We start from the raw sequence: 25,390 nt of genomic DNA, 5'->3' as shown, positions 1-25,390 counted from the left end.
CTTGGTAAAACACCTCCCACAATTCCCAACATGCTCCATTCAATGCCTCCCGTGGTCTTCCGTCAAAAGGATGTCAGAAAGATTTTAACGAATCTTGATGCTAAGAAAGCTCCAGCAATGTACCCTGAGGAACTCCACCAATAACGGTGCCCATTGATAACTACTCTGTCTTTTTCCACTTAACCATCCCTTTATCCATAATAGTAACTTGCCCTTAATGCCACATTGCTCCAGTTTGTACAGCAGTCTTTTATGTGTGACAGTATCAAAAACCTTCCTAAAACCCAAATATATGATATCAAAATTATTTTTTGCATCCAGTTCCTTGGTCACTGCATCATAGTAACCTATCAGATTGGTTAGACAAGATCACTCCTTAACACATCCATGCTGTGATTGCAGTATAACTGCATGCCTGATCAGATGGTTCTGCATTACCTCTTTAACCAGTGATTTCCTTCTACTTCTGACTCTCTCTCTCTCTCTCTCTCTCTCTCTCTCTCTCTCTCTCTCTCTCTCTCTCTCTCTCTCTCTCTCTCTCTCTCTTAGGGTAATTCAGAAATTGTTTTTTGGCTGGTGCAGCATAAGCCTCGGGTGCACCATATGACTAATAATAATAATAAATAATAATATAAGCATAGAAGTTTTTGCTGTTTTTCTTTGCATTCTTTGCCAGAGACTTCTCATAATCTGCCTTAACTTGCCTAACTTCCTTTGTTACTTGATTACAGACTAATGTATCTCTGCCACAGGCTTCTATATCAGCAGATAACTTATACACATCCCATGCACTTATCTTCTCTGCCACATGTCTCGTTTGCTTGTTATTTGGTTTTTAGGAGCATTAGCAACTAAGGCTATATTGCTCCGGGGATATGCGGTGGTCATTCCCTGACCTTTCCGCATCCTCTGTATTTAGTGGTCACAGGCTCGAACCCCGGTCTAATCAAGAAGCGTGAGCTATGCACCGCTGCTCCTGCCCACCTGGCTACGGAGGCGCCACCCCATGACTCAATATGCTTCTTAACTAAGAGCATAACCTCTTCACTTCTCCTGTCTTGTCCTGTCTTTCGTTCCTGTATACATTGTATTCCCCATATTCAAATTCAGCATCACTTATGTGTGAGTAACATGTTTCCGCTATTCCTGCAATGTCTGCATTTCATGACTTAATCATACTTCAAATTCATAAAATTTATTTACAATCTTCTTAGCATTAGTGTACATGCAAGTATAGATGCACCTGTTCTTACTCTTAGTTACCCTAACACAGCCCATGTATTAATTGGTTCTACGATGATCCACAGCAGATACTGAAGTTCCAGACACTTTGCTTTCCAGGCTGCTACATGGAAAGCAAAATGCATGGAAAGAAATATTCTCTCCAGGGCCAAATTGACTGACAAGACTCTGAACATATAGTCCTTCCTATTGTGTCAGGGCAGAATTTGCAACACTTTTATATTCAATCCTAACTTGTGACTTTTTTCCAACATTGCCCTGTTGGGAAGAAGTCATACCCTGGTCCTATTCTACCTATCCTTCTTGCACAACATATTTTCTATTTCCCTGAAAACAGAGCCACCGATAATAACCACCTCCTGTGGGACCAGAACATTCTGCCTTGAAGATTGCTGCTGTGTTGTCTGATGCACAAGACAAGAGTCAGTTCTGGCATTGAGTTGGGCAGTGGAGAGCTTGATGGGTCTCCTATTTTAATTCCTTTGAGGGTTTTTTTTTTTTTTTTTTTTTTTTGGTAGTTATTGGCGCATCGGCTTCTGTGGCCATAATGCACCTCCCAAGGATTTTGCAGCACTTTGATCCAAGCCCGAGGTGGGATTTGAACCCGCGACCTTTGGGTTGCCAGGTAGGCACTTTGCCCACCTGGCTAGCCTAGTCGGCTCCTTTGAGGGTATCTACTCTACTCTTCAAATTCTCATAAATGCCATCAGAACATCGAGTTAGCCCCTAATTTCTTCACACTCCCTGCACATGTACAAAGACATCCGCTTAGCTGGATCATGTCCTGTTCCAGAAATGTCTGCAAACATTCTCTAAGCCACAGCACTCCCACTACTTTGTGTCCATTGCTTTGCTGCTCTAGTCTGGGGGATGAGTTCTGTTTAAATACAATTTAATTGATTAACAATGAAAATTAATAAATTTGATTGATTTACACTAAGCTAATAGATTCCTAAATGCAGTGATACATATTACACTTCAAGTTTTACGTTATACCTTATGCTATCAAGTACAAAATATATGTTATGCTGTACCGTTACAATCACAGTGTTAGATTAGTTATATCCTTACTAAAAAGGAAAATTCCTTTGCTAAACACAAAAAGATTATTGCCAAAATTTCTTTACCTTTGTCCTAGCAACTTTCTTTATAGAATAAATCCCAATAACAGTCGCTCTATTTCCAGGAACAACCCGTTCACAGAGATATCTAGTGGATAGGGAAAAATTAGCAAAACTGTAGAACAAGGTTGTATTTAGTTACTTTAATAAGTAGCAAAGCAACTTGAGACCATGATAAGGCATAAACATACATCTATAAACTGCTGTCTAAAGACAGTTTTCCAGAATAGAGAATGAAACAACATGAGAAGGAAGTCCATTTCCATCTAAGGCCAGCCATACACAATAACTTTTAAAACTCAATTTCTTTCTATCCTTATCCCAGACTCTTCCAAATACAAGTGTAAAATCTGCACGGCCACAAATTTTAGGGCAAATTAATGTTAAATAAATAATTAGTGCTAATTTTAAATTAGTTATTAGCGGCAAGTGTTGCAAGGTAGCAAACTTATAGGCCACAAACACCGGCAAGGGGGGCATAACTTTGTGTATTTCAATGTCCAGAGTGTAAGGCGATTAAGCATATAGCTTCTAACTTTTGACTTGCTTAAAGTTGGAAAACAGTAGGCTTGTGGGGCCAAAAAACTACATTTAACCTACGAATTTCTTTTTTTCCATACAAGTTGCATAGAAAAGCAGAAATAATAACTGAGAGATTTCAATTTTTCTAAAAGATAGAAATATAAAATTTCATAAAAATCTATTCACTGGGAGTACCTCTGTTACATGCAGATGGATGACATGGTGAAGACAGTGTGTGTGTGTGTGTGTGTGTGTGTGTGTGTGTGTGTGTGTGTGTGTGTGTGTGTGTGTGTGTAGTAGTAGTAGTAGTGGCATGTGATGCAAGAAAGCAAGTGTATGAGCTTATGCAGCATCAGCCAAAAAAAAAAAAAAAATCACACCATTCCCTCCAAATGCCTGTCCAGTTCCTCCTTAAATTTATTCAACCTATCAACTTCCACAACGACAGATGGAAGTTTGTTCCAGCTGTTAACCACCCGCTGGCTAAAGGCAAATTTCCGCACATCTATTCTACATCTGTCCTTTCTTAATTTGAATTTATGCCCCCTTAGGTTCATAATTTGAACAAGTGGAAGGATCCCATCAGAATTCAGCATGCTCAACCGATTCAAGGCCTTATACACCTCAATCAGATCACCGCGCAGGTGCCTAGTCTCCAGCCACTGCAATTTGCAGAACTTAAGCCTCTCTTGGTAAGAGGATCCCTTCATTCCCTTCACTAATCTTGTTGCCCTTCTCTGTACACGCTCAAGTAAATCTACATCCTTCCTAAAATGAGGCCTCCAGACCTGTACACAGTACTCAAGGCGTGGCCTGACCATTGCCTTATACAGAGGGACAATCACCTCCTTCTCCCTGCTAGCAAAATTCCTATATATCATTGACAAAACCCCATGACCTTCCCTGGCAGCCTGTCTGCATTGCTCAGAAAACTTCATATCTGACTGTACAATTACTCCCAGGTCTTTTTCATTTTCTACCGCCTTAAGTGTAGTACCACACAGTTGGTACGTTTCTCTGGGGTTACTTCTACTCATATGCAGTACTTTGCATTTGTCAAGGTTAAACTTCAGTTGCCACTTCTTAGCCCATCTGCCCAAATTATCTAGATCCTGTTGCAGTAGCACACTGCCATTACTGTCATTAACAACCCTGCCAACCTTTGTATCATCTGCAAACTTCGACATTAAGCCTGATATACCTTCATCAATATCATTGATAAAAAAACAAAACAACAGTGGACCTAACACCGAACCCTGTGGGACTCCACTAATAACATTAGTCCACGAAGAGCAGCATCCATTGATTACCACCCTGTCTTCTCCCACTTAACCATCCTTTTATCCATTGTAGCAACTTACCCTTAATAGCATTCTGCTCCAATTTGTACAATAGTCTTCCATGCGTAACAGTGTCAAGAGCTTTCCTGAAATCCAAATATATGATATCAAAATTATTTTTTGCATCCAGTTCCTTTGTAACCACATCATAATATCCTATAAAATTTGTAAGACAAGACTTTCCCTTAAAAAACCCATGCTGTGTCTGAATTATTGCTGCAATCTTGTCTAGATGATCCTGCAATGCATCTTTAACCAGTGACTCCATTATTTTACCCACACACACACACACACACACACACACACACACACACACACACACACACACACACACACAGTGTGTGTGTGTGAGTGTGCACGCATAAAAAATGGCTTTTTTAACAGCCATACTGCACTATAAATCAAATTTCACTAGCGAAATATACATTTTTTTTTATTGAAACACAAATATAAGATTGTTTAGAGTACAGTACAGTATGCTTCTAAACATAGCTTACCTAACTTTTTTTGTCTGTGGAATTCTTTTTGTATATTGTATTTGGCACAAACTGATTTTGACTGCTTCATGAAAGATACTATTGCAAACTTTGCCCTCTTTAGAATTGTCAAGTCAAAGTTTTGTTCATAGCAACTGCCCTGCTGTCTAGAGATGAATGTCAAGGGCATATCCAAAGCTTCACCAAAAAAACAGAAGATCTGAACTCTTGTTTTTGTTTCTAGTTGAATATTCTCTCACACTCATCACTGCTATGAGGAATTGCTAAAACACCAAGCATAACTTGAGATAATTTGTTACATTTCAAGCTTTCTTGTGCATTTGTCAGATCTCCAACTAAGGACCACTGCACATAAATTATTTTTTTCTTTCATAATAAATCAGGTAGGTTCTCACAACGGAAAGTGACAGAACCCTCATAGTGCAAAACATCTATTTTTTTATCTTTAGTAACACGAAGAAGTACTGGAAACTTAGCATTAGCAGAGGCATATGATGCAAGAAAGCAAATTTATACAGCATCAGATGGTTCCATCAACAACAGATGAAAGTATGTTCCAGCAATCAGCTACCCGCTGTCTAAAGGTAAATTTCTGCACATCTATTCTGCAACTGTCCTTCCTCAATTTGAATTTATGCTCCCTGAGGTTTGTAACTTGTCCACAAAAATTTTAGTTTGAAAATGATGCAACTGTTAACTGTGTATGATACTGAAACCTCCTTGCTGGCTTTACAGTGTAAAGTAGAGAGTATAACATCTATAAGGAAAACAAAACATAAAAGCAACAAAACTTAACAGAGAGAGAGAGATTTCAGATTGAAAATGGAGAGGGAGAAGGCAAGATTCATAGAATTTATGTGAATGTTAAAGAGAAGTGATGCTTCCCATCACTTCTCTTTAACATTCACATAAATTCTATGATAAGAAACTGGAAACATATTCAAGCAATCTACTATTTCCAGATAAGGTGTTATTTGTCAGCTTTGAGGATCATTTACAATATTTAGATCATTTAAATTTAATTGCAAAAAAAGGTATACAATAGAAATATCAATAGGAAAAATCAGAGTAATGACCTTCCAAGGTAAGATTCAAAAGAATCAAAGCCTGAACAGACAACCAAATTTTAGAACAAGTATACAGTTTTAAATAACCTGAATACCATTTAGCATATACGAAAGAAAAAGGCATAGCCTTCAAGACAGCAAATCACAACACAGCACTCAGTGTCATAAATCAAGACATTTATTTATACTTTAGACATTCACTTGTACAAAAGCATACTAGCATAACAATTTACAAAACACTTGCCAGACATATACTTACATATGAAAGCAAAGCTTGGACCATGTATAAATAGGATGAAAAAAGAATAACAGATACAGAGATGGCATTATGAGAATAACTCTGAATATACAAGACTTGACAAGGTCATAAAAAAAAAAAAAATCAAAATATAATGAAAGAATTAAAGGAACAGTCAATAAGGGAAAATGGAGAGCTTCACTAGATAAAGAATACAAATCCTCAGAAGGAGAACTATGTAACCCTTTCTTAAAGATTTAAAAAATAAATAAAGTAAAACAGCTCATTCAAAAATTTGTCCCAATGTTAGGGGAACTGACCCATAAACATATAGACAACAATTCTTTCCCCACAATGTGGAGAAAATGGCTGTAGTCACTGCTTTCTATCATAGTGGCTGCATTTAAGCATGTTTAAGAAAGGACAACAAGGTGGAATTAGCATGATTGGTTTGTTAGCTGACAATTAAACTTAATAACAATTATCTCTTATTGGCTCTCAATAGTTTCTAATAATCATTATTTACATCTCTTCAAAGTCACATGTGTGAAGTACACAACATTTTTCGGTGTTTGTCTGTTACTTGTGTTTACTAATGATAAGACAGCAAGTGTTTAGAAGCTGTTAAAAAAAATAGAGATTAATTAACTGATTATCCTTATTTTGGGTAACCTTGCATAACAGATAAAAAATTCACACAAAAGAATCAGTTTAAATTGCAGTAAAGTGTGCCTTACATATGAAAGCAAGTGCCTCACAATGGTTTGATGATATGAGTTACCAGTCATGATTAGTAAGAAATAATGAGAGACAAACTTGATGCAATGTAACTGTCAAGCTAATGGCCCATTATAAGAAAGACAAGAAAGTTTTCTACAGATTCAAAATGACTGTTTAGTTGACTGCTGTTGAAATATTTTTGTATTGCACTACAAGAAAATGCAGTGTATTATTTTGAAATAAATTTTTATTTTATCCCTGTTTTAGCATCTTAGTCAATTTCTAACCTAATTATGCAAAATATATCATTGCATTAAGATTAAGTCATTTAGTGAGAAACTTAAAATTGAGAAATACAGAATAAAGTTAAATTCTTAATGTGGAAATGAACACAAACTCCTATAAATTATGCTTAACTATTAAGTTACTGAAATTTGAAGATCATACCAAGAACAATTCTGTACACTAAATTAATTCAAGCACACACACAACAGTAAATATTTTCAAACTTGGGGCTCCAGGAATGGGGCACAGAATTTTTCATGTATGTGAATAGAAGGAAGAAAAAGAGAACTAGATCAGATCCTTGTGCACTGGGTGTGGGAAAGTCTTAGCCAAACCAGCTGATGTTGCAGATGAATCGAACAGATACTTTGCATCTGTGTTTACTAAAGAAAAGCTCTTCATGCTAAGAAGAGATTGTGCAAGTGAAGTGGACTCGTATGAATTAGTGATTTCGAAATTACAGACGACTGTTTATGAAAAACTTTTGAAAATAAAGACAAGAAAGACTCCTAGAATTGATGACATATACCCAGTAATTTTGAGGGAAGCTGCCAGGAAGTGTATTCAACCATTGAAGTTAATTACGAGGGCATCTTTAGCCTAAAGATTCCTTTGGATTGGAGAAGTGCTAACAAATCACCAATACAGTAAGTCCCCGACATATATAAGAGATACATTCCAGGCCTCCTTACGTAAGTTGAGATTTACGTAACTTCGGAACAACTAATGAAATATTGCTACTATATCTGTGATATGCCAAAATTACAAAAACCACATAATATCCTCAGAAGAATGAAGAAAAATAGTTATGTTTTTCAATTAATTAGTTATATATTTTTTTATGTATTAATTATATATATAGAAAACTAGTTATATATATTTAATTAGTTCAATTAAAAACTTTATTTGGGGACAGCAGTGAAGTAGCTGGAAAGGCACATAAGAAAAGATGCATGTTATTGTACTGTAAAAACTTATATGTATTTCATAGCCTTGATTATTATGGTTGACTTCACTGATGCGATCCCTTCACCGCTTCTTGTATTCTGTCTTTCTCCTTTATTATTGTGTTCACTGTTGACACTAACAAATCTAAATTCTGTGCAATACTTGTTAATGTTTGACCATTTTCATACATCCTTATTATTTTAATTTTCTGATCCAAATTAATTGCTTTCCTTTTCTTGGTAGATTTACTAGTACCATTGTCACTTATTCCTTTAGTTGGCACCATGATAATGTTCATGATAACTGCAGAATCCCACACCAACCGTTATTAAAAATAAATAATTAGTGTTGTGTTATATTAAAATAATAATGATGTAAATAAATGAAATAAATAGAAATGATATAATTCCACTGGATAAAACTGATAAAAAGGTAACTTTTTATCAGTTTTATCTGTACAATAAAATATTCAATTTTAAACCGCAATGAATAAATTACGATAAAACAATGTAGATAAAACGCGGGATAATAAAAGCACTAAAATATCATAGCTTTTATTATCCGGTGTTTTAGCGCTTTTATTATCCTGTGTTTTATCTACATTTGTTTTATTGTAATTTATTCATTGCAGTTTAAAATTTCACATTTTATTGCACAGATAGTTACCTTTTTATCAGTTTTATCCGGTGGAATTATATCATTCTATTTATTTAATTTATTTACATCATTATTATTTTAATATAACACAACACTATTTATTTTTAATAATGGTTGGTGTAGGATTCTGCAGTTATTATGAATATGAATATTCCCAACCCCAGAGGCCTATTTGAAGACCATGATAATGGTGAAAATGAATTTTTTTGTAAAGAAATTCACGGGGTTAAGGTGGAAACACTATTATCACCTCATGTGAGCTCACATTTTACTAAATGCACATTTCTGGAGGTCACTGCCATAAAACAGTGAAAATAATTTGCAGTTTCTGGTTTATTGGGCTTTTCTGTTAGTGCAATTCATTATAATTGGGTAGTAAACTCGATCTTACTGCATTTGCAATAATACCAATAGCTGGAATTCTGTGGGTTTTTACGTTACTGTATTATGGTGAAATGTGTGTGTCCATCCCCTTCACTGAAATCTTCAGTCATATAAAAAAACATACATACATTTTAAGAATTTTCTCTTCATTCCTATTTTTTAAGCTTCATAAACTTGTTACTCACTTGGTATCTCACTTGTGCAATTTGTGCGTGCCATGTTCATTGTTATTGATTGCTTATTTATTTATTTATTTATTTTACTGTTTTAAATTTTGCAATCCTAAAAAAAAATTTGAGTGGAAAATATCTTTTACATAAGTCCAAAGTTACGTAACTCAGGCTGATGTAAGTCAGGGACTTACTGTACATAAAAGTGGTTCTAAAGGCGAAGTTGATAACTACAGACCAGTTAGTCTGACTTCAGTGATAGGAGGAAATCTTAGAAGCAATGATTAAAAGAGTACAATTCAGGGATATTTAGATAGATTTCATTCTGAATAACACACATCATGGGTTTATTAAGGGAAAATCATGTTTAACTAACTTAGTAAGCTATTTTGACACAGCTACTCATGAGCTAGATGTATGAAACAATTTTGACAGTTTATTTGGATTTTAGCAAGGCATTTGATTCAATCCCTCATGAGAGGTTATTGTATAAGATGGAACAGGTTGGGATTACTGGAAAAATTCTAAGATGGATTGTTAGGTAGATGTAGGGAAGAAGGCAGAAGGTTGTGATCAATGGATATTCTTCAGATTAGGTTGAAGTCAGAAGTGGGGTCCCTCAAGGATCGGTTCATGGACTACTGTTGTTTCTCATTTTCATAAATTACATTGATGATGGGATAGAAGGCTTCATGTAAAAATTTGAAGATGATGTAAAGATTGGTAGAATAGTTAATGATCAGTATCAGGCGGCACTCCTTCAGGATGACGTGAACAGGTTGCAAGAATGGTCAGAAAAGTGGCAGCTATGTTTTAATGCAGTAAAATGCAAAGTCTTACACTTGGTGAGTAGCAACCCCAAAATAAATTATACACCTGGTGGATTCAAATTATAAACAGTAAAGAGAGTAAGGAACCTGGGTGTTATAATATGGGCAAATAGGAAGTTTTGTGAGCAATGTAAACAGGCAGCCGGGATAGTCCATGGTGTCGTATCGATGATTTATAGAACATTATCCTGTAAAGATGTGGAGGTCATCATCACACTGTATAAGGCAATTGTAAGACCACATTTGGAATACTGTATTGAAGTATGGAGACCTTATCTGAAAAAGGAAATTGAGCTTCTTGAAAGGATGGGCAACTCGCATGGTGAGATCAGCAAAAGGGTGACCATGTGAGGAAATAATTCATATATGTGGGCTATAGAGCTTAGCAAACATGTATACCTCAGAGGTGACCTGATTGAGGCTTATAAAGCTCTGAGAGGGGTTAGTAAAATTAATGAAGGCAGAATTTTCACTGTTATAGTAAATTCCAGAAGTTGGGGCATAAATTCAAATTATACAGGAAGAGGTTTAGACTACATTGTAAGAAGTTTTTTTTAGACAGCAAGTTATTGATTGCTGAAACAGATTGCCTTCACAGGTTGATGAGACTGACAGGTTGAATAAATTCAAGGTGAACTGGATAGTTACCTATGTGAAGAGAGAAGCAAATAATTTGCTTCCCTCCTCACATATTTTCTTATCTACTGATATTTTCCCCTTATTCCCGGTCAGTGCAGCAAAAGCCTATGGCTTCCTTGCAATATATGACTATTACTGTTACTATTTTCAAGACATAACAACACCAAGGTCAAAATGGTCAAAATCCAAGAGGTTCTGAAACATTGACTGTATGCTCGAATTAATTTAATGAATATCTTGATGTAAATTTCATTAAAACTAATTAGTTAGCATAATTTACATGAATTTATATATACATTTCCACATTAAGAATTTATTTTCTCTCAAGTGTACCTTTCACACATCATAACAAAAGAAAGTCACAAAAGCACAGAACAGCATTTAACTTCCATATGGAACTTTACACCTGCAAGAAAGCACAATCTGTTGTTTATAAATAAAACTTTATCCTTGTTTTGTATTCAGTCAATTTCTATAATCGAACTTTAACACATCAGTGTTATTATTAAGGTTAGGTTACCTACATTTGCAAGTGGTGAAGCCTGTAACCAAGCAAAAAAGAAATCCATGCAGAACAAAATAGGAAACACACAAGGAAATGGCAGTTCATTGTCACGTAAAACATAATTTAAATGAGTGCAGTGTGTTACTTAGCAATAAAAATTCAATATTCTAATATGATTCCACTACATTCAATATTCTAATATGATTCTGTAACTAATACAGTAGACTGCTGAAATAATGGTACCCCAAATAACGGAACATTCAAGCTAATGGCACATTGAGATCAGATGTTTACATACAGTGCAAATGTCTTGTGCCGAAAAAATAAAGCAGCAAGTAATGTGATTACTGTATTTGTTTACGTTTGCCATTTTGAAAGTGAATTCTGTGCTGATATCAGAGATTATACTGCTGCTTTACATTTATTTTAAATTAAAAACCCCTTGCTATAGTTTCTAAATTTAATAAACCTCATACAGAGAAGAAAAGAACAACATTAAAGCACCTTAGTGACAAACTTGATATAATCCAAACTATTATATTAGGGTCACCCAAAAAGTTAATTCATATACCTATATATATATCGCGTCTGTAAATTGTGTGTTCTCTAGTCTAGTCAATTTGCTGGATGAAAAACCCCAGTTATTCCAGGTGAAAAACCTTGCTATCTACACCTGAGACCAACTAACTCAGCCACAGAGTGAAAAAAGCCCATAACAGTTCCTTGTGTCATCGATGGGATTCAAACCCAGGCCTTTTCCACCCAATGTGGGGAGGCCGGTGACGATACCACTGTGCTACCTGCACAGACTAAACTTCATATAATAAAGAAAATAGAATAGGGAGTAAGAAGGAGTATATTAATGGCAGAATACAACATTGGATCATCAACATGTTTATGTTTTTTTATGTGCAGTTAATAAAATTTCATTCTTAATCTCTATTTCTTATTTAGCCTCATTATTTCCGCATTAAATATATTAAAAATAAAACTTTCTCGATAACGGAAAAATCAAAATAACAGCACCTTGAATCCCCAAAGGTGCCATTATTCTGAAATTCTACTGTATTAAGCTAATTTAGGGAATTTTATTGAAGGAGAAGCTGCAAAGTTGCCTGAAGCCCTAACTGTAGCCTGCTGCTAAAGATTACAATAACAGCTATCTGTATGTACAAGTTATGTAATATGTTGTGATGTAAGCACAGGCTTTCAATCGTGATTGCTAGAAACCAATGAGAGTTTAATAAGAGGTGAATTTCATACAATTGAATTGTCAGCTAACTGATAAATTACCCTAAGTCCACCACAAGAAAATTTTCTATAGCATTAAAAAAAGTCATTTAGTTAATGCTTGCTAAAATAAGTATTTTTTTTTAGGCTATGTATATATTAAGTGCAATAGCATCATTAATACACAGCCATTTCTGAATAAACAGAATATTTATAAGGTGGCATTGTTTTAAGTTATATCTCATATTGTTGACCGTTCGTAAATTGCCGCCATTGTAACGCGATACAAAATATCTCGAACTAGATAGCATAAGCTTAATATAGTATAGTATAATACATAATATTGTCAATTAATCAGTAAAATCTATTAATCTTGTTGAACTTCATTGTCAATTAAATTGTACTTTTAACTATACATATAACGACTTAGGTTATGTAACAAATAATTAAAAAAATAAATAATTAATACTTAACTTGATACGGAAGTTATATAAAGGGATTTCGTAGATAACACTTGATACTGAAATTTTTTTTTTTTTTTTTTTTTCGGTAGTTGTTGGTGCATAGGCTTCTGTGGCCATAATGCACCTCCCAAGGTTTTTGCAGTACTTTGATCCAAGCCTGAGGCGGGAATCGAACCCACGACCTTCGGGTTGCCAGGTTGGCACTTTACCAACCCGGCTAGCCCGGTCGGCCTCGATACTGAAACATAAATATAGCGTTATAACTGTGTTGGGATACAAGTTTAGGGTTTTTAATTTTGTACTGGAATTGAAATTAAATCGAATTCATGACTCAAACCAGAGCAGCAAAGCAAAAGGCTCAAGCTAATGGGAGTGCTGTGGCTCAGGGGGGAACTGAGGGGGGGGCAGTTGCCCTCTGAATCACAGCCTTTTAAAATGCACTACTTGCTTGATGTTTGTGGAGCAGTCGGATACGGGACATGATACTGCCATGGGGATATCTTTGTGTGTGAGTGATGCAAGGAGTGTAAGGAAATCAGGCGACAACTCAGTATTGTTATGGGCCTATATGAGAGCTTGAAGGACAGAGTGGATGCCCTCGAAGGATTAAAAGTGAGGGGCCCATCAAGCTCTCAGCTGTAAACACCAATGCCAGAGCTTGCACTTGGTCATCGCGCAACACAGCGGCAGCCCCCAAGGCAGAATGCGCTGGTCCCAAAGGAACTAGTAGTTGTTGGTGACTCTATTCTCAGGGAAACGGGAAACATGCTTTGTAAAAAGGATAGGTGGAACAGGACCAGGGTATGTCTGCCAGAGGCAAAGGTTGATGATGTACACGTTGGCACTAATGATATTAAGAGTAGGAGACTGGCAGAATTACTTAACAAGTACAGGTCACTGTTGAAAAAAAGCCGCGAATTAGGGTTGAATTTGAAAGTGTCCGCAATTCTGCCCAGACACGATAGGAGGGAGTATATGATGAGAGCCCTGTCGATCAATTCGGCCCAGGAAAGATTATGCAAGGCTCAAGGGGTAGAATTTTTTGCAACCTGGTCTGTACTTGTTAACAGGAGAGACTGCTTCTACAGGGATGGGATACACTTAAATAGAAAGGGTGCAAGAATGTTTGCTGATGCTATCAAGGCAGTGTTAGGTGGGTCGGAAAACTGCTAGATTGGGGGGATACAAGGACTAATAGATTAACAGTAGCCACTGGCAGAGGTGAAAGTGATTCTTGCACTGCTTCCATTGGAATGAGCAGCAGCCGAATATATGATGCAGGATATTTCAGAGACTGCTGGGAATCATTGGGGTACAAGTAAACACATGGGTTGTGTTAGGGTAGCTAAGAAAAAGAACAGGTGCATGTATACTTGCGTGTACACCAATGCTAGGAGTTTAGTAAATAAATTTGATGAATTTGAGGTATTGCTCAAAACATCAAAGGCAGATATTGTTGGGATTTCAGAGACGTGGTGTCACACAGATATAAGGAATGCAGAACTGGAATTTGGGGAGTACGTCTACAGAAAGGATAGACAGGATAGGAAGGGAGGAGGGGTTATGCTATTAGTTAAGAAACACATAAAATCCACGGAAGTGAAGCCAGTTGACATCGCTGGACAGTGCAGTGTCGAGTCAGTTTGGTGTGACATAAGCATTGGGAGATCAAAATTGAGAGTAGGAGTGTGCTATAGGCCTAATGACTCTGATGAGTATAATAAGAAACTGTACAGGGAAATGGAGTGGGCCAGTAAATCAGAGAGTCTTATAACGGGGGATTTTAATTTCCCAGATATTGACTTGAATTTGGGGGCTGGTCACTCACACACTAGCAAGGCTTCTGTGGATTTATTGGATGATTGTTTTCTACATCAGCATGTTCAGGAGGCAACTAGAGGGAGTAATACTCTTGATTTGATTATCAGTAGTGATTCTTCATGCATTAAGAATCTGCAGATAAATGAACCACTAGGTGGCAGTGATCACAGTGTGCTGAAGTGGGATTTACTCAAAGAGGTAACTACCATCAGGGGTAAAGGGAAGGGTTATTGCTTTCATAAAGGCGACTACGATGGACTGAGACAGTATTTAAATTCTATACAGTGGGACCAACTGATGATGTTACCAACAGCAAATTCAAAATGGGAAGCATTCAAAGAACTTATCTAGGAAGCTACTAGGCTTTACATACCAACTAAGAAATATTGTTCAAGGTTTAGGCCTAAATGGATGTCAGATGAACTAATGAGACATATGGCAGAGAAGAAATATGCATGGGATACATACAAATTAACACGTGACACAGAAGCCTATGATAGATACAGGTTTATCTGTAACCAAGTTACAAAGGAGGTTAGGCAGGCAAAGGCAGATTACGAGATATCTTTGGCAAGGGATGCAAAGAAAAACAGCAAAGAGTTCTTTACTTATGTAAACTCTAGAAGGAAGGGAATGAATCAGATTGGTTCACTTGATATCGATGGGTCAACTGTTGATGATCCTGCTCATTTAGCTAACAAACTAAATGAATATTTTGCATCGACATTCACGCATGAGGAGTTATTCAGGGAGGGGAATGCCAAAGGTGTATTCAACTCTGGCAGTAAGCTAGAGAATCTTGTAATCTCTGAGAGTAAAGTGGAGGAGAAATTGTTGAAGATAAACACAAGAAAGGCACCTGGGGTGGATGGGATCTATCCAGTTATATTAAAGGAGGCAGCAAAGGAAGTAAGCAAACCCTTAGCCATAATTATGAGAGCTTCCTTGGACTCAGGGGCGGTACCCATGGACTGGAGATGTGCAAATGTGACCCCAATTCACAAAGGAGGATCAAAGGCTGACACAAGTAATTATAGACCTGTGAGTTTAACTTCTGTTCATGGAAAATTAATGGAGGCACTGGTTAAAGTAGCACTTCAGGATCATCTAGACAAGACTTCAGTTATAGCTCGGACAGAGCATGGTTTTGTTAAGGGGAAGTCTTGCCTGACCAATTTGATCGGATACTATGATGCAGTCACAAAAGAACTGGATGCAGGGAATAACTTTGATATTATATACTTGGATCTTAGAAAGGCTTTTGATACTGTTGCACATGGAAGACTGCTGCACAAATTGGAGCAGTGTGGCATTGGAGGCAAATTGGTGCTATGGATAAAGGGGTGGTTGAGGGGAAGAAGACAGAGAGAGTGGTAATCAATGGACACTGCTCATCGTGGACTAATGTTATTAGTGGAGTCCCTCAGGGTTCAGTATTGGGTCCATTATTGTTTTCTGTATTTATAAATGATATTGATGATGGTATATCAAGCTTAATGTCCAAGTTTGCAGATGATACGAAGGTTGGCAGGGTTGTCAAGGACACTACTGACACTATGCTGCTGCAACAGGATCTGGAAAGGTTGAGCAGATGGGCTGAGAGGTGGCAAATGAAGTTTAACATTGACAAATGTAAAGTACTAGATATGGGAAACAGCAACCCCAGAGCAACGTATCAACTCTGTGGTAGACAGTGGTAGAGAATGAAAAGGACCTGGGGGTGGTTGTGCAGGCAGATATGAAGTTCTCTGAGCAGTGCAGAGGGGCTGCAAGAGTAGCTCATGGTGTATTGTCAATGATATATAGGAATTTTTCTAGCAGCAATAAGGAGGTGATTATTCCCTTGTATAAGGCAATGGTCAGACCACACCTAGAGTACTGTATACAGGCCTGGAGGCCTCATTTCAAGAAGGATGTAGAGCTGCTGGAACGAGTACAGAGAAGGGCAACAAGAGTAGTGAATGGAACAAAGGGGTGCTCTTACGAAGAAAGGCTTAAGTTTTGCAAATTACAGTGTCTGGAGACTAGGCACCAGCGAGGTGATCTGATAGAGGTGTATAAAGCCTTGAATGGTTTGAGCATGCTCAATGCTGATGGGATTCTTCCTCTTGCTCAGAATAATCACCTGAGAGGGCATAAATTCAAATTGAGGAAAGACAGATGTAGGATAGACGTGCGGAAATTTGCCTTTAGCCAGCGGGTTGTTGGTTGGGGGAACAGACTTCCATCCCTTGTCATGGAAGTTCATAGCCTAAATAAGTTTAAGGCTCAGCTGGACAGGTATTTCAAACGAACAGAGGGTGAAGTGGAAGTGGTTATTTTTTATTTATTTATTTATTGATTTTATTTTATTTTTTTATTTATTTATTTTTTTATTTATTTTTTTTTTTTTGGCTGATGCTGCATAAGCTTGCTTTCTTGCATCAAATGCCTCTACTAATGCTTATGCTAATGGTGAATATCTTCGCAACGAGTTGCCATGATATTGCACTACTTTGAAAGAGTAATGCTTCACCTTAAAACAATGCCCACTTATAAACATTCTGTTTATTCAGAAATGGCTGTGTATTAATGATGCTATTGCACTTAATATATACATAGTCTAAATTTGCTCGCAGCTTGAGGCTTTAGCTCTAAATGCATCTTAGTCTAAATACATCATACACCATCAGGCATCTCTCATATTGTGAAGTTATACTTCATAACTGTTTTGCCATCATTGCATCACTTGGGTACCTACCCACCCACTGATGATCGGCCAATAGCTGTGAAACATGTCTAGAGGCTAGTTTGTGAATTGTTTCGTTCATTGGTGTTCTTCTCGTTCTGAAGGTTGAAGGAAGTGTCCGATCGCATCAAGAGGTTAGCGGCGGTCCTTTCAGCTGAGGTCCCCGTTGTGGGGAACCTCCTTTAGGAGGGTAGTAAGTGATTGATTTTCTTTTGTTTTACGTTTTTTTGAAATTTATTTCTGCCAAGTTAGATATTTTCTTTTTTCGTTTTGCTGGTGTCAGGCAGGACACGGGATTTTTTAACTATTCATTTTCCTTAAGGAACCGAGATTAATTATGGCACAGTTCTTCTTTAGAGAAAGAACAGTGGAGTTTCAGAGTACAGAGGTTTGTCCAATTAGAGAGGTAATGCGAGGAGTGACTCAGGTTGTTTCGGTTCACGAGATAAAAGGATTAACTCCATTACCGAGACAGAAATATCAGTTGGTCTTGAAAACAATAGAGGCAAGAGAAAAGGTTTTGAAAGGGTTTTCTGTTAGAAACGTAATGATCAAACCTGTGCAAATTGGTAACATACGCAAAGTAGTTACTATTGACAGGTTTCCGGTAGAAATGTCTAATAGTCCTGTCGAGAGTTTTTTTAACAAGTTTGGTAAGGTTGTTAAGATTCATAGGAAAGAATATGAGGAATGGCCAGGCGTGGAAACAGGTACGGTGCAAATTCATATTGACATGAAAACACCCGTGCCAAACATCATCGATTTGATGGGTCATAGGTTATTAATAAATTACCCAGGAGTTCAGAAAGTTTGTTTGAGGTGTGGAGGTAAAGACCATTTGGGAGCAGAATGCCAAAAATCACGTTGTTTTAATTGTAATGGCACCGGTCATATTACGGCCAACTGCCTTAATAATTGTAAAAAATGCGGAGCTTCCACGCATAAATTCATTCAATGTCCGGAACGCACATTTGCCGAAAGAGTTGCTGGTGGGGGAGGACAGCAGAAAGCGAGCGAGCCGCTAAAAGATATGCCTAACGCTGAGAGCACGGAAACTATAGTAGCGCAGAGGGGTGAGACGCAGATTAAAGAAATCGCACCAACGTTTACAATAGTGTACAATATGTCGGTAACACAATCGGAACACGCAGGACTAACCGAGGATATGGAAGCGGAAAACACAGTACAAAATGTACATAAACGGGGGGGGGGGGAGAAGGAAGAAATAAGCGGTAAAACTAAAAGAGCAAAAGGGGAAACAGAGGAAATTCAAGAAGAGACCGAAATAAAACAAATAGAGGGGGAAGAGTTATCAATTTTGTCAGGCGGTAAGAAAGATTGCAAAACACTTTCGGGGTCTGATTCGGATTCAGATGGCATACAAACGAGGGAATACGAAGGAATAGAATGGTTAAATGTAGTAGGAAACACAAAAGAATACAGGGAATATAGGCGAAGCTTGGCGGAAATTGTTAAAACTCGAGGAGAACCGAATTTTCTTTGGAATGAAAATGAGGAGGGTCAGGTAGTTAATATTCAGTTCAACTGGGGCGATTTCGTTATTTCCAATATTAAAAACAAGAATGTTGGAGATCTGTGTTGCTCCAATATTAAAAAATTGTGTTGCTCCAATATTAAAAAACTGCGTTATTTCCAATATTAAAAACAAGAATGTTGGAGATCTGTGTCAGATCACTGTGTTGCTCACCAGTAACAAATTAAAGTTAAATGCCGAACATAGGAATATCTTAGCAGAAGTTATAGTAAAGTTCTGCTCATAATGTCAGGAATAACATTTATGTCATTAAATGTACAGGGTCTGAGAGCGATTAACAAACAACGGACGATATGGCAAATTATGATGAACATGGGGGTGAAGATTTGGTTTCTACAAGAAACCCACTTCGCCAGCTTGGCAGACATCCAGCAGTTTCAAAACAGATACCGGTTGTTAGGATTTTGGAGTTTTGGGACAAATCGATCCACAGGGGTGGGAATAGTAGTGGTTCCTCCAATTTTAGGGACTGTACGACTGGCAGGTAGGGATACAGAAGGTCGGGTTGTAGCAGTGGATTGGAGTTATGGGGGGCGCACAATTAGACTAATCTGTGTCTATAGTCCAAATTCCACTTTAGAAAGGAAAACTCTGTTTCAGGGGCTGGGCAACTATATGAGGGGGGTGCAGTGGATTATAATGGCAGGGGACTGGAACTGCGTTCCTGACCCCATTATGGACAAAATTCTGGATTCGGGTACACCGCATCATGGTACGGGGGGGGGTTCGTGAATTAATCGAGGTTTGTACTAAATTAGACTTGATAGACGTCTGGAGGGAAAAAAATCCAGGGAAACAAGCGGCCACGAGAATAGCCAATAATATAGGAACTAGGATAGATCGCATTTATGCAACAAGTCAGTTGAAGGATAAGATAACAATGATACGGCATGTGAAATTTGCGGGAGGTCGACAAGTTTCAGATCACATGGCAGTAATGTGGAAGGGAGATTTATTTACGAACGTTAGTCTGGGTAATGGCTATTGGAAGCTCAACCCAGCAGTTCTGGAGAGAGAGGACTGGAACTTTACAACAGTTATTAAACAGATAGTAGAGCAAGGTAGAAATGAGTGGGAAATGTTGGCGAAAATTAAAGAAAGTGCTTTACCACCGGTGCGGGGATGAAAGTGCAACAGCGGAAGTACAAGCGATTATTGACGGTATAATATTGGAAGAAGAGAAAGAAAAGGCGCGAAAAATACAGCTGAAATTTAGGGAGGCTGATAGTAATTCAGCTGCGTTTTACCAAAGAAGAGTAAGGCTAAATAATTTAGCCAACACGGTTCAGGAAATTAAAGACGATGACAACACACATTCAACAACGCTAACTATTATGAATAGTTTTGTAAATTACTATGAAAAAGAGCTTGCTTTGCAAAAAAAAGAGAGAGACAACTCCACTTGGACGATTGGACAATTCACACCCGAGCAAAAAGCATTACAGGACAGTGAAATAATTATGGGGGATCTAACTGTGGCTCTAAAAACATGTAAATTACGACGCGTGCCGGGACCGGATGGTTTGGGGTTTGAATTTTATAAGAAATTTTGGAACTTGTTAGCGCCTATTCTTCTGGCCGTCTTTAACAAATTTTTTCAGGAAGGGGTTGTACCCGAAGGCTTTTTAAATGCCTATACTACTTTCATTCCGAAGCATGGACAGGATTTAACGAAAATTGCTAACTGGAGACCTATAACGTTGGCTAATTGTGACTATAAAATATTTGCAAAGATTTTGACAACTAAGTTAAAACGCGACGTAACCCAGGTAGTTAGAAGCACACAGTGCTACGGTATACCAGGGAGGCGGATAGAATATAACCTTTGGCTATTAAAAGATATATTAGAATATCGGAAACGAAAGAGTTATAATTTAGCGTTAGTGGCAATCGACCTAGAAAAGGCTTTCAATAGAATCGACCACGACTACCTTTTCTCTATAATTAAAGATACAAACGTAGGATCTCAGTTGTTTACAGTCCTGAGAAATCTATATACACGTAGTAGCACGCGACTTTTGGTAAATGGAGAAATTTCGAAAAACATTAAAATTGATAGGGGAGTAAAACAAGGATGTCCGCTTAGTCCTTTGTTATTTACGTTAGCACTGGAACCACTACTGGGAAGAATAGATAGAACTGAAGCCATTCAGGGGATACCGTTGCCAAAGCCGGCAGAGCAGTGTAAATGTATAGTGTATGCGGATGATGTTACCGCCACTCTCACTACGAGTTATGCGGTGGAAGAATTTATGTCACTCGTTACTACTTTTGGTAAAAAGTCGGGGTTAAACATAAACGAAGATAAAACTAGGATAAAATTGTTAAGGGAATGGGTACATCGGCATTTACCACAACGAGAAGTGGAGTAGAATAAATCGATTCAAATATTGGGAGTTCCGTTTAGAGAGAGTCCCATGCTACCTGTAGGAGGGCTCACCACTAAAATACGGGAAAGTTTAAAAGAGTGGGAAGTGGGACAATTTTCTTTTGAGAACAAATCCATTATTCTTATACACGGTGTTTATAACAGGAATCACAGCTAGGACAATGAGACGATTTTACGTTTCAACATTTCAGTTTCTATGGGGAGGAAAACGGCAAGAAATAGCGCAGAAATTTTTATTTTTACCGTGGGAAGATGGGGGAATAAGTATTCCAAAAATTAATTTGAGGTGTAGCTGTAAGAGGCTGCTGGATGTGGCTAATATGGTGCAATCTTACCATTTAGTAGCGGTGCTGATAAAATATTTTATGGGATTTCATACAGCCTTAATTAAAGGCGGCAATTATCTAGGGCCTAAAGCAGAGACAATTCCTATATATTACAAAAAAATTCGGGATATGTGCACGCAGTTCAGGGAGAAAGATATAGATCCTTTTAAGGGGGGTTTAAAACGACTCTACTGGACACTGTTTAACTCAGAAAATCCAGAAAAGCCAAATTTAGGAAATAATGCCCAGTTGTTTTTTAAAAATTTAAAAATTGGCGGAAACTACCCGTTGCGTATTGACTTTTCGTGGAGGGTTGGTTACGGAAACATACCAGTGAACGATATCACATATAGATTTAGTCAGACAGGCAACAGATTATGCGAATTTTGTACCGAAATTGAAACAGTGTACCATTTATTTTATTACTGTCGATTCGCGCAGGAAGTTTGGAAAAGAATTTGTAGATTTTTGAGGATAAGACAGTTCACACTAGAGGAGGTAATTTACTTGCAATTCGATCATCCCTTGGGCAAGAAAAAAATGTTCACTATATTTTTAATTACAGAGGCAAAATATCATGTGTGGAAGCTCCGAAAACGGAAAAGGTTTGGGACCTTTAGGGGATATCTTTGGGACTTGAAACAAACAATGTCTGCTTCCATGCAAAGGTTTTTACAGTTGGAAAAATGGCGTTTAGGGTCTGATATGTTTCTGAAAAGGTGGGGAGAGCCACCTCTTCTGTGCAGTTTGGTTGGAGATGAGGTTCATCTAAAGTACTGGTTTTAGTAATTTTAGAGAGAGAGAGTAAAAAAAAAAAAAAAAAAAAAAAAAGCAGCACCTGGGTTTTTATTTTTTTCGTCTATTACAAAATTCAGTTTTCTTGAAAAAAAATCTAGATGTCTTAGGTTCTCATCAAAACCAGTTCCATGATATAGGTTTCAATTTTATAACTCAAAATTTGTTTGGTTAAATAGATCTGGTCCAATGGATTTTTTTCACATTTAATTCATAATAGCTGTGAAATGTCTAAATTTAGATTTTTTATGATTTAGATTTGAAATTTATAATTCATTTGTTTGGTTTAATAGATTTGGTCCAATGGGTTTTTTTTTCACATTAAATTCACAATAGCCCTGAAACGGTGCCGCCAGGGGGAGCCTGATGATGTCCGGAGTTTCCAAGAATAGGTAACAACAGCCTTCTCCACTGGGGAAGCATTGCCTATTCGAGGAGTTTATGAGTTTTTGAGTGGTGTGAGTTGAAGGAGTTATTGTCCCTTTCATTCTTCTACACCGTTTCTTTTCCTCTTCCACTCCTACTATTACTTTCCCTCTACCTTTTTGCTTTTCTAAGTCTAATAGGGACAATTGGATAGTCGAGTTATTATCCCACACAAATACAAAATAGCCCTGAAACGGCACCGGGGGAGCCTCATGATGTCCGGAGTTTCCAAGAATAGGTAACAACAGCCTTCTCCCCTGGGGAAGCATTGCCTATTCGATGAATTTTTGAGTGGTGTGAGTTGAAGGAGTTACTATCCCTTTCATTCTTCTACACCATTTCTTTTCCTCTTCCACTCCTAGTATTACTTTCCCTCTGCCTTTTTGTTTTTCTAAGTCTAATAGGGACAACTGGATAGTCAAGTTATTATCCCACACAAATACAAAATAGCCCTGAAATGGTGCCGTCTGTGTGGTGGTACCTATCTGAGAATAAGTAATATTAGTCTTCTCCTTAGGTGAAGCGTTACTTATTCAAAGTAGTGCAATATCATGGCAACTCATTGTGAAGGTATTCACAATATGAGATATAACTTAAAACGATGCACCTTATAAATATTCTGTTTATTCAGAAATGGCTGTGTATTAATGATGCTATTGCACTTAATATATACATAGTCTAAATTTGCTCGCAGCTTGAGGCTTTAGCCCTAAATGCATCTTAGTCTATTTTTTTTTTATTATCGTTGTCACAAATTTCAGAAAAACATTTTTTGAGATGCAAATTTCATTGAAATTATTTTGTGTTCATTGTCAGCCTTCATGTGATGAATAAAACTATTATTAGAAATGGATAAAAGCATTGCAAAGACATAAAAAAAAAAAATTAAAAATTATGAAACGAAATTATATAACATAAAACTTGTTCTTTACCTATCACAGTATAACTGAAGATGTCGAGGCATTTCTCCATGAGGAACATCTTCAGGCGATTCCTGCAACTTCAAGATCTGAAAATCCACACACTGGCATTTGTCAGGAATAATAAAATAAGGATCAACTGGACATCGTGGCTGAGTGGTTTGATCACTAAAAGTGGTTAAAAAATCATAATTAAGTGCCTAAAAGAATTAAATCTTTATAACACTTAACCAGGTATTCATGACTATTCCAATGAGTAAAAATAATTATAAAGTATTCATATTAGCACTAATATACTGGATCATACAAGAACTGTTAAAAAAATTATCTGAATTATGCTTGCTCTTCAAGGGTGAGACAACAGAGTGCACCTCAACAAAGCATAATGAGTTTAGACATGTCTCATCTTTACCTCCATGCAGTAAGAGCTGTTCACTTTCTGAAAGCAGTCTGTTGTCAGCTGATAGTTATGAAGTGTCTTTCACATCTGGTCATATTTCAAAATGACAGAGTGCCATGATTGTGTGCATTAAATTCTGCTTTAAAATTAGAATTTTAAGTGAAACATTTGATCTTGAAACAACATATGGAGCAACTGCACTGAGCCATACAAGTTTTCAACTGACACTTTTGTTTCAAAGAGGTTATAGGGGAGTCTGTTAAAAGTGATCTATGATCTGGGCAACCCTTAACCTTCAATAAATGAACTCATGTCTGATATGAAATGACTAGAGAGAGATTAACTGTAAAATTTTTGAAGGAACTTGCATCCCACTGGATCAGGTCATTCCATTAATGAAAACTTTGAACTTAAGGTTTGTTTGTTATTGTTTGTTATTTGGTTTTTTTTTAGCATTAGCAACTAAGGGCATATTGCTCCAGGGATATGCAGTGGTCATTCCCTGACCTTTCCGCATCCTCCGTATTTGGTGGTCATGGGCTTGAACCCTGGTCTAATCAAGAAGCGTGTGCTATGCACTGCTGCTCCTGCCCGCCTGGCTACGGAGGTGCCACTTGAACTTAAGGAGCACTCGGCTTCTGGCCATGAAGAGCTTTTACAACAGCACTCAATTTCTCTAAGTTTATAATTAAATGTTTGCAATAAAGATAAAGATATTTCCACAAAGTTTATGCTGTGGCTGTTAACAGAAGACCAATGTGAACACAGTGAGCAAGTCATTTCAAATTTGTTAGAATGTGCAACTAACGAAGCATTTTTGACATGCACTTTTATCATAACTGGTGATAAAACATGGGTTTGTGGGTATGCTCCCAAAACTAAATAAGAGTCACCCCAGTTGAAGATTCCTTCTTTCCAGTCAACCCAGAAAGATACAGAAAGTGCATAGCAAAATAAAGGTCATGTTGCTAGCATTTTTTGACTGTGATGGGGTTTTTCCACCACAAATATGCTTACAGGGGCAAACAATTAATAGAGTACCCTGAGATAACTTTGTGATACAATTCAAAGAAAAAGACTGGAAAAGCGAACTCCAAAGGTTATTATTATTAGCCATAGGGTGCAAGAAAGCCTGAGGCTTAGCCAAAAAAAAAAAAAAAAAAACTCCCAA

General features: G+C 37.3%; 1 protein-coding gene across 3 annotated transcripts in view; it reads right to left on the bottom strand.

Annotated features, from left to right (window-relative positions):
* Positions 1–25,390, bottom strand: part of Mcm5 (Minichromosome maintenance 5) — a 154,810-nt gene that overhangs the window by 109,303 nt on the left and 20,117 nt on the right. For 2 of the 3 annotated variants that reach the window (XM_090368850.1, XM_090368848.1), the window contains exons 5-6: positions 23,832–23,987; positions 2,370–2,451 (exon numbers count right to left, since the gene is read on the bottom strand). In XM_090368850.1, coding sequence (XP_090224976.1) covers positions 2,370–2,451; positions 23,832–23,987 — 238 coding nt within the window. The remainder of the gene's footprint in view (positions 1–2,369; positions 2,452–23,831; positions 23,988–25,390) is intronic. The other variant, XM_090368849.1, reaches the window with a different exon arrangement.

This window comes from Mastigoproctus giganteus, chromosome 2, assembly GCF_048544385.1.
Source record: "Mastigoproctus giganteus isolate SK-2022 chromosome 2, ASM4854438v1, whole genome shotgun sequence".
Lineage (NCBI taxonomy): Eukaryota > Metazoa > Arthropoda > Arachnida > Uropygi > Thelyphonidae > Mastigoproctus > Mastigoproctus giganteus.
Note: the sequence above shows the minus strand (reverse complement) of the source record. Positions and strands in the feature narration are given on the sequence as shown.